Source organism: Carya illinoinensis, chromosome 9 (genome assembly GCF_018687715.1).
Source record: "Carya illinoinensis cultivar Pawnee chromosome 9, C.illinoinensisPawnee_v1, whole genome shotgun sequence".
In the NCBI taxonomy this organism is placed as follows: Eukaryota; Viridiplantae; Streptophyta; class Magnoliopsida; order Fagales; family Juglandaceae; genus Carya; species Carya illinoinensis.
This window is the reverse complement of record NC_056760.1, coordinates 42,138,292-42,147,623: the sequence shown is the minus strand read 5'-3', so window position 1 is coordinate 42,147,623 and position 9,332 is coordinate 42,138,292. Positions and strand designations below refer to the sequence as shown.

At 34.1% G+C, this 9,332-nt stretch overlaps 1 protein-coding gene across 2 annotated transcripts; it reads right to left on the bottom strand.

Moving 5' to 3' along the window:
• Positions 1 to 1,865: 1,865 nt before the first annotated feature.
• LOC122277490 (ERBB-3 BINDING PROTEIN 1) lies at positions 1,866 to 7,760 on the bottom strand. 2 transcript variants are annotated; one of them, XM_043087477.1, is made up of 10 exons: positions 7,603 to 7,760; positions 7,343 to 7,461; positions 7,101 to 7,185; positions 6,817 to 6,966; positions 6,518 to 6,671; positions 3,191 to 3,406; positions 2,681 to 2,817; positions 2,490 to 2,581; positions 2,224 to 2,403; positions 1,866 to 2,084 (listed from the first exon to the last, which is right to left on the bottom strand). In XM_043087477.1, the coding sequence occupies exons 2-10, from the start codon at positions 7,431 to 7,433 to the stop codon at positions 2,002 to 2,004; spliced, it is 1,188 nt and encodes a 395-aa protein (XP_042943411.1). In that variant the 5' UTR covers positions 7,434 to 7,461; positions 7,603 to 7,760; the 3' UTR covers positions 1,866 to 2,001. The 2 variants fall into 2 exon arrangements, with proteins under 2 accessions (XP_042943411.1, XP_042943412.1); XM_043087478.1 differs by having other exon boundaries at positions 7,561 to 7,726.
• Between the last annotated feature and the right edge of the window lie 1,572 nt (positions 7,761 to 9,332).

Sequence of the window (9,332 nt, the reverse complement as noted above, 5' to 3'; positions counted from 1 at the left end):
CTAGCAATCCAACTGTCCTAATAAGGGATGGGTGGGCATCCCACTTAAGGCATAGGTGCAATCATGTAGCTCAAGCTATTTTTCTCTAGACAGGCAAGTCGTGGGTAGATACCCAATCCGTTAGATTTTCATTCATCCGCCGTTAAGATATATATATATAAATAAATATAAAATTCCAAATTTTTCCACCCTCCCCCCCTTTCCAATAGTAGATTCTTCCCTTCCAGACACGACTTTTTTTTTAACCTCCTCCTCTCGTGTCTTTTTCTTCTCTTCTTATTTTTCATCCTCTACTCCATTCCGCACGACATATCCACAATTATGGGTCTCTAAATAGATTCATGGCCTCAATGCGCAGTTATTTTTTGCCTGGATTTGAAAGATTTAGATCTCCGGATTTATTTTTGGATTTGTATTTTGTTTAATCTCTAAGCTTTGGATTTGTTGGTCTAAGGCTTGCATATCACAAGTAATGCTACGTATAGACCTAGACCCTAGAATGTGTCAGCCTTGTGCTGGACTTTCCAAAAGAGCATGATTTGCCATGAAAATTAATTTTTTAACGTCAATCTCACTTTTTTTTTAAAGCACATGCTTGAAATTTGCACATCATAAGCCTACACAAATCATTTTAAAAAATGACATAAATATGTAACTCCCATGCTCAATTAAAAACACAAAGGTGAGATTTTGGGCAAACAATATTTAGCCATAAAAGTAAATGCAAAGCTAGCATTGCTTAATGCACTAAGATAGATTGTAAAAATCATATTACAGTCATATTAATTTGTAGATTTATTTTTATACGATTTTTATATAGTTAAAAGTGCCTCTTTAAACAAAAAACCTAATCAACTAATACTAGTTATACATAAGAAATAATGGTATAATATCTTTTAAAAAATATGAACATGGTTTCTTGATTGTAGTTTGAAAAAACTCCTCCAATGACCCATGAAAGAAAGTAAGAAGGTTCGAGCCTTAGACCTAGAATGACCATATCATAAAGACCAATACCCTTGAGACAACCATAGGGTACAAAAATGTGTTGGTGAAATCGGACCCTACAGTTGTGGTGAATTGGATTAAGTCTAGTATTTGCAACTTTTGGTATATGTCGGATTTTTTGGGAAGACATTCAATCACTGTTTCAAGACTCAACTGTCAAATTTGTCACATTTATAGGAAAGCCAACATGGTAACATAATTTTTAGCTAAAGAATGTGCAACACGAAAAAACTTTGATTTTGATGGAAATAATATCGGTCCAGAATGGTTGCGTGGTCTCTTGCGCATGGACTTTTTTGGAATTGCCTTACATTCGTAAATAATGTCCTCATGTCTTGTTTTAATTGGTTTTTGGTCATTCCTCCGCTTGAGTGAGGTTTTTAATAAGGTGTGTCGGTGATGTTACATTGGATGGAGCTTTCTTGTGCATATGTTAATTCCTTGTGACTTTATTATTACCACAGCATTCCTTTGTCATAAAATAAGGGTTATTAATAAATTTGGGGAGAGATCACTCTTTTAACATGTGACCACCAACTCTTTACTTGACAAAAAAAAAAACCCGTAGGGTACAAATAGTCCATGTTAGACAAATTTCTAGACCTGTACATTCCTATTACTTCCCCATGTTAGAAGACATCTTAAATAATTAATGTCTATCATCTTAAGTCACGGTTCAACGTAATCCCCACCACAGAATGGGGACCCGAATTACCAAATATTCATTTTGAGCCTCCGATTATCATTTCTACTCACTGGGTGACAACATTTTTTTGTGCTGACCGAAGCTAACATTTTGAGCTTCTAAATTGTCTAAGAAATTAAGAGTAATTGAAAAGATACACAAAGGGCGTATATGCAGGAAATCACATGTAGGATTCATGTCTAAACGCTATAGTAGACCAACTCATATCCAACCTGATACAATGGAGCGGACAAAGCACCAAAATTGACGAGGGAGTGGTTGAAAAATGAAAAGGGGGTGAAAAAGACTCATTCTTGGGAAGCAGCACCATTTGTAGCAGTATCCATAGGCTCGGCTTCTGTTGACTCCTCAGTTTTGTCTCCTTTTTTACCTGCAGCACGCAAGAAATCCCAATAACAATCCACCAAATTTTATCCACAAAGCAAGGTTATAAGACCAACGGTGTAGAATGGCTCAAAATTAATGAAGTTCTAGTCTACGGATGGATGATCAGTCATGCTCCAGCGTACCTTTCTTCTTCTTTCCACCACCTTTCTTCTTCGTCTTTGTGCCCAGGGCTAACCAGGACTTGATTTCGGGATCATCTATTGTCTTTGTGGGCTGCAGCTCCTGCAGAGGATGAGATGTAATTCGATCTGACCCATTTGGCATTAGTAGAACTGTGAATTTGATGTGTGCAACCAAATCATCTGCAAAACCAACAATCCATTGGAGTATTATCGGATCATCTCATTACCAACTCTGCATCATTCCAACCTAGATAGAAGTTTCTTACCAGGCTTCTCATGTAGAACAGGGTATGGCTGCAAGAGTTCATGATTAACACATTCCACCAAACCCAGCCGAGCTCTCTTCTCCTCCAGAGCCCTATTGGAAATAAATTCCATATGCACTATGAAAAAAGTCGAAGAATAGAGGACAAAGATAATGTTAAAGATAAAGATATTCTATGAAGGCACAGCATACCTAGCAGTGAATGGCATGATAGGAAATTTCTGATTTATTTCACTGAAAATAAACCTAGAAGCTTTCATCTTCAAGTGGTAGTTCCTGTCAACAGCTCTCTTATAAATAGTTGTCTGCCTCTCATCCAAGAGCTTAGGCTGCATGTTCCATAAAGTAGGTTTGACAGCTTAAAATATTAAAAAGTTGGCAAAAATGGCATTTTAGATTTGAGAGAGATAGATACATAAAGTGAGTTCTACAATAGTTATGAATTGAGAATGCTGGATATAGTCCTAGGATGAGCATGCCCCAAGCACTTTCTTTGAAAAAAACAAATGAGGGCCCCACCTTTAAAAAAAAAAAAAAGATTTTTTCATGTGGGTCCCAAATTTGCTCACTTTTTCCAAAGAGAATATGTGAGGTTTGCACACCCTAGGACTGCACAAATAATCTCTCTTACGAATTTCTTGAGCAGCATTCAATGCTCAACCAATGGAATCCAAATAGAGTAAGGTTAATATCCACAATTACCTTCCCTTCACCCGTGCTTGTTACAATATCAATAGCATAAACTTCATTCTCCTCAAATTCTGCATCATCAACTCTTGTCTCTGGAGCAGATACACTCAGTACAACCTTGTTACCATCTATCACAAACTGCTTCAGTTGATGGCTAAGAACACCTTCAACAATTTTGCAGTCATAAGCAGCGGCAACCTTCTGAATAGCATCAGTTACATCTTTGTTCTGCCAAGGAAACAGAGATTTAATGAACAAATTGATTAAAGGAGAAGTTGCTTTAATTGTAAAAACATACTAATAATAATCGCTACATTTAAATCACTCAAAAGAAAAGGCAGAAGAACAAGTAATCTACACCCATCAGTTAATCTCATCCATTAAATTTTTATATAAGCATCAAGTACTAAATCCAATAAGTGTTGATCAAACATTAAGCACTAAGCCTTTCATGGATCGGACAAACAAAAAATGTATCCCTTAATAAAGTACCTATGTTATGAACAACATAATATATGTGTACATATCCATGTAAGTATCTAGATAACAACAGCATATTTTAACATCCTCAACAAAGTTGCCATCTTTCTCTATAAATGAGCACTGGAGATCCTAAGTAAATGGAAACACACGTTATTCTATCCAAACCAATGAAAACATCAAACACGAACAAAGTGGAGGTCAAATATATTTAACAAAAAGAAATATACAGTCCTAATGACAGATTTGTATGCTTGGATTGTTAGAAGAGGATGGGATTTTAGACAAATAGGGTTCAAGGTAGTAATTCAGGAAGACTGTCAACCCAAAAATAGATTATGTTTCCCTATCAGAGGAATTCTGATCAGTCAGGAGCCTCGCTTGGACGTCATTTGCTGGCATTCATAGGCAATCATCATATAGGAAGATTAGATCATGTAATGAAGATCCTAGTCCTATAAGCCTTTCTGTAAATAGAACCGTAGACCACCGCTTCTAAGTGGGAAAAAAAAAAAAAAGAACCAATTCTGGTGGGTGAACAAGACTTTTTCAGTGACTTAAATTCAATATTGCATCAAAAGGAAGAAAATAATTCAACTAGCTTTTTTCAATCACAAATTTTCTATTGCAAGATACACAATAGCGATAACAAAAGCTGATACCATGCAAATTATCACTCACAAAGGAAGAGAATACCATGCAAATCAAATGGGCAAAAAATGACTCTCTATCAGTGTAACTATGACAATAAAGGAGGCTTCATTGGAGTTTATCCATAGCCCATGATAATTATTCATCATCTAGAGATCATGTCAAACAGAAGATTAAAAAAAAACCTCAAATACAGAGTTAAATGAAAGCAATACAAAATTGCTTCACAGCTTCAAATTCACCAACACATACGATTAATTTTCAGTTTGGAAAGAGTGAATTGTCCACAAGGAAAAGTAATATCGCACATTGACTAAGTGCAAGAAAACAAAATTTATACCCAAATCAAAGGTCCAAAGAATGGCCAGACGCAATATAGGCAACAGGGAAACGAGGAAATCAATCACCATGGCAAAGTTGCCTTAATTTTTAATGTCTTGGCATCATCTTATAGTTATTTTGCTCTGATTCTTCAACTACGAAAAGAACTTTTTGTGTAACAAAACAAGGCCTACAATACCCAAATCAAAGTTGTCCTAATGATTTTGGACCGATTTAGCCAACATGGGGGAATAGAATTTGACAACAAAAAGGCATCCACCAGAAGCACCCCAAGCATGGCCAGACACAATATAGGCAACAGGGAAAAGAGGAAATCAACAAGCCATTGATCACCTCGGCAAAGTTGCCTTAATTTTTAATGTTTTGGCATCATCTTATAGTTATTTTGCTTTGATTCTTTCAGTTATGAAATGATAACTTTTTGTGTAACAAAACAACACCTACAGTACCCAAATCAAAGTTGTCCTAATGATTTTGAACCGATTTAGCCAACATGGGGGAATAGAATTTGACAACAAAAAGGTGTCCACAGAAGCACCCCAAACATGGCCAGACACAATATAGGCAACAGGGAAAAGAGGAAATCAACAAGTCATTGATCACCTCGGCAAAGTTGCCTTGTTTTTAATGTCTTGGAATCATCTTAGAGAAATTGTGCTTTGATTCAAAATGATAACTGCATGTGAAACAAAAATATAACGCCCATCTTAACCACGTGCACTCTCTCTCTCTCATGCACACAAATGGGAACTTTCAAAAACACGGGAACCTTAAAAAAAACAGTCAATTTGACAGCATTTTCGCAAATACAATGGAAACTTCATAAGACAATTCAACAATTTTGTCATTTAGGCTCAATGAGTACTAGCCTTTTTTATGATGTGGAACAGACCTCACCAAGGCAGAGCCTTTCAGATCCACCATTAGAGACAAAATCCCAGAAATGTGAGCCCACCCATCAGAACTACAATGAGTACTAGCATATGAAAAGGCAGAGAGACTAAAACTAATCCAGGAAGTCAATCCCAAAATAAATGGATGTTTTCACAAGTGTCATGAGGCATAGCATTCCCCTATCAGAGTAACTATGACAAAAGCTTCATCTGGATGTATATCCATGGCTTATTACAGAAGTTCGTCATTTAGGGGAAACCAAGAACTAAACAAACAATTCCAATTTTAAAATTGGGAGAGAGAAATTTATGACTAAACCAAAAAACAAATTTTGGGATGGAATAATACTACATATGAAATGAGTTAGTCACAAGAAAATGATAAGAAAAAATAAAGTGATACAAAAGATTTTATAAATTCTCAACTCTATCACGGAAAGAAAGGTTTGGAGGTACCACAAATTAAATGAAATTTTTTTTGATAAGTTCCACATTAAATGAAACTATCATTAAGGATTCCTTTTTTTTCTTTCAATTAGTAACTTCTTCAATAACTGCTTAAAAAATTCTGTCATGATTCAACAAGCATGTTGTGCATATAGAAGATCAAACAACCTGAGCATGCCTAAACCAGAGTAAGTGATGAATTAAACAACCTGAGAACGTGCCTAAAAGCAGAGAAATTGATGAACCAAAAGTACAAGCACGACAAAAGCCTCACTTTAAGTTTTTTAAATAACTACTATGATATCGCAAGTCATAAGAGCACTCGGAAATCAACATCATAGCAGAATCTGTTCAGCATATGTGGAGTAAGATTTTAGAAGTGTGCATAAGTTTTATACATGATTAGCAACAAGAACATAAATATATCTCATAAACAATCTCAAATTCCAAATAGGTATAAAAATAAAAAACTTCTAGTCAAATTTCATATCCTAGGAGTACAATAGATAAACTACACTATAGATACCTTTCTTCCCGGCCTCACAAGCCTCAAAGCAACCTCTGCAGCAGTATTAGCAGCAGCAATTACATCAGCTGCCCTCCCAGTAACTGGGCCTTCCTGAAGAACATGAGTATGTGCCACCACAGCAATAAAACCATCTATATGGCAACCGATATCACTGTATCCAGAAAAATAGAACCATCGTACTGAGAAATGTCCAAGAATTAATTCGTTGTGTTTAGCATCATGCACGCAACGTTTAAACTATTATGTTTTATTGAGATAATTTCTTTTAAAGAAATAGAGAGAGAAAGGAAGCTTACATCTTTAACATATCACCCTCTTCCAACACAGTCTCGTCGCTGGCAAGCGGAGAAAAATGACAGACAGTGTTGTTTACAGAAATGCAAGTTGGGAAAGCAACGCCCCTCTCGATCTTCTTCTTAACATTCTTGTACATGTTACCAGCTTGCCTTCATTTTTATACACATACCAGGACCCAGATATCATCACACACAGAATTACTGAAGGCAAGATTACAACCTTGAAAACGCAAGCACAATGAATTAACAAACTTTTCATTTCAGAAAAACGAAAAAAATCTCACTCTCTGATGTACGAATCAGCCTTCTCGCAAATGTCTACAATCTTGACCTTAGGTTTGCATTCGGATACAACTAGCTGCAAAGCCTCTGCAGATTTCCAAATCTTTTATCAGTGTATACGACAATCAAAGAACAAAATAGAAGAATCTATAAACTAAATGAGCCATAATTATAATAATAAACACACAAGAAATATTTATATATATATATATATATATATAAAGACGGAGAGAGAGGGTGGTACTGTTAACGATCTCGGCGGCGCTCTTGTATTTCGTGACGACTTCAGGAGAAGTTAGATCCAACTCCTTCTCCTCCCTCTCGTCGTCCGACATCGTTACGAAGCTTCAGAACCTCCTGCAACTGAAATTTGAGAAAAGGAAAATGAAAACATGGAACCAAAAACCATAATATGATTGAAAGAAGCCAGAATTGGTTCCGGAGAGCATGAGAGAGTTTTACACTGGAAAATTTTGAAAAAGAACGAAAGACCAGGACTGGCACCTTTGAACTTGACGGCGATGGAGGGAATAAGGTAGAATTTGGGAACTAGGGTTTATCAGAGAAAATAATAAGAAAAGACAAATACAGGTAACAGATTAAAAGGTGGCTCACTAGAAGTAGAAGCTAGGGTTACGAGAACCTTACGCAATGTTGTCTTATATAGGGATTACCGGATTGGTGTCTAACATTAACTTGGCCGTGGCCCCGTCCTGGGCTAGTTTTCTTGCCCCGATTGATTATTAAAATTCAAAATTTATCCTCTCATCTCATTTTAATTTATTATTATAATATTTTTAAAATTTTATATAATAAATAATTTAATTTTTTTAAATTTTTAGATAAAATTAATATTAAAAAACTATATTATAATAATATTATATTTATTATTATTTAAAACCTCTGTATAACTAAACGAATTAACGTTTCATCATTTATATATATATTTATATTTATATATAAATAGTAAATTTTTATTTAAATTTATTACATCACGACATAATTTAAATTTTAAAAATAAAATTTAAACCTTAAAAATCAAATTATATTTTGTAAATAGTATATAATATAAAGTCGTTGAAATAACACTACTTTAAAAAATATAAAAAAAATTCCACAATAAAAAGTGTAAAAAAATTTGTTAGGACCTACTGGCTACACTAATCGAGAGTTCTTAGTAAAAGTTGTAATTTTTTTTTCTTTTTTTTTAAAACTCCTTAAACATCTAAAAAATTCACAAAATTATTAAAAAATACTTCATTAACAATTAAGCCATTAAATTTAAAAATAAAAAATAAAAAATTAGTCAGTGGCCTTTTTTTATCTATAGCCACTCTCGGTGAGAATGGCTTTTCCCTATTTTTTTTTTTTTTTCTAATAACATCTACTTTTTAATCTTAAAATTTTTATTAACATTACTCACAAGAAAAAAAAAATCATAATAACAATAATTAATACATAGATGCTCTCACAAAATCAAGGAAGTCATAGCTTAATGACTTTTCTTACCCCAAAAGACATGGCATTAGAAAATTGATACGTAGAGAAATAATGGAGATGTTCTTTTTCATTTGAGGCTTATTTTCGTTAGGACGTAGAACTATCACCTGACGATTATTGTTCCTGGTGGCAAGTTAAAACGCTAATAATAGTAATTAATGTATTTTGATCAATATAAAAAATTTAAAAAATTTTATATATCACACTACATCACCTTTTCATTATTTAGATCATTCAATGATGATAAATCTACATCTTACATAATGAAATAAAAGTGAAATGTAAATGTAATGTATAACATTATTCAAGAAACTTATAAAGATTCGAATAATATATTGATTTTATTTTTGTAGTTTGATTGTCTAAAAATCAACAAATTTTAATATTTTTCTCCTTATTTTAAGAGATTTCAATACCCAAAATTATGAGATATGAAATTCAATTATTGATATTTCAAGGCACCATCAATATGAGATTTATGTGAAATATATTAAATCTCAATATATATATATATATTGAGATTTATGTGTGAAAAATAAATAAATAAATAAATAAAAAATAAATGTTATGCTCTCGCTTAATGCAAATTATTAGGCGCAATTCTATCCCTCCCTCAACAATCACACGCTGTAAGTTCCTCCCACCTTAGCTCCCTCCCCTCCTCTAAAAGCACAATCCTCCCCTCCCAAAAAAACTGCCACATCATAATGTTTGGCCCCGCCCCAAACCTCCCC

Bases quoted from the DNA above. Each gene is read 5' to 3' on its own strand.
- LOC122277490 (XM_043087477.1), bottom strand. From the start codon at position 7,433: ATGTCGGACGACGAGAGGGAGGAGAAGGAGTTGGATCTAACTTCTCCT. The intron at 3,407-6,517 runs GTATCTATAGTG...TTTCCTTGGCAG, and splicing joins TTGTGAGGCCGGGAAGAAAG to AACAAAGATGTAACTGATGC. The intron at 2,085-2,223 runs GTACGCTGGAGC...TGCGTGCTGCAG, and splicing joins TGGTGGAAAGAAGAAGAAAG to GTAAAAAAGGAGACAAAACT.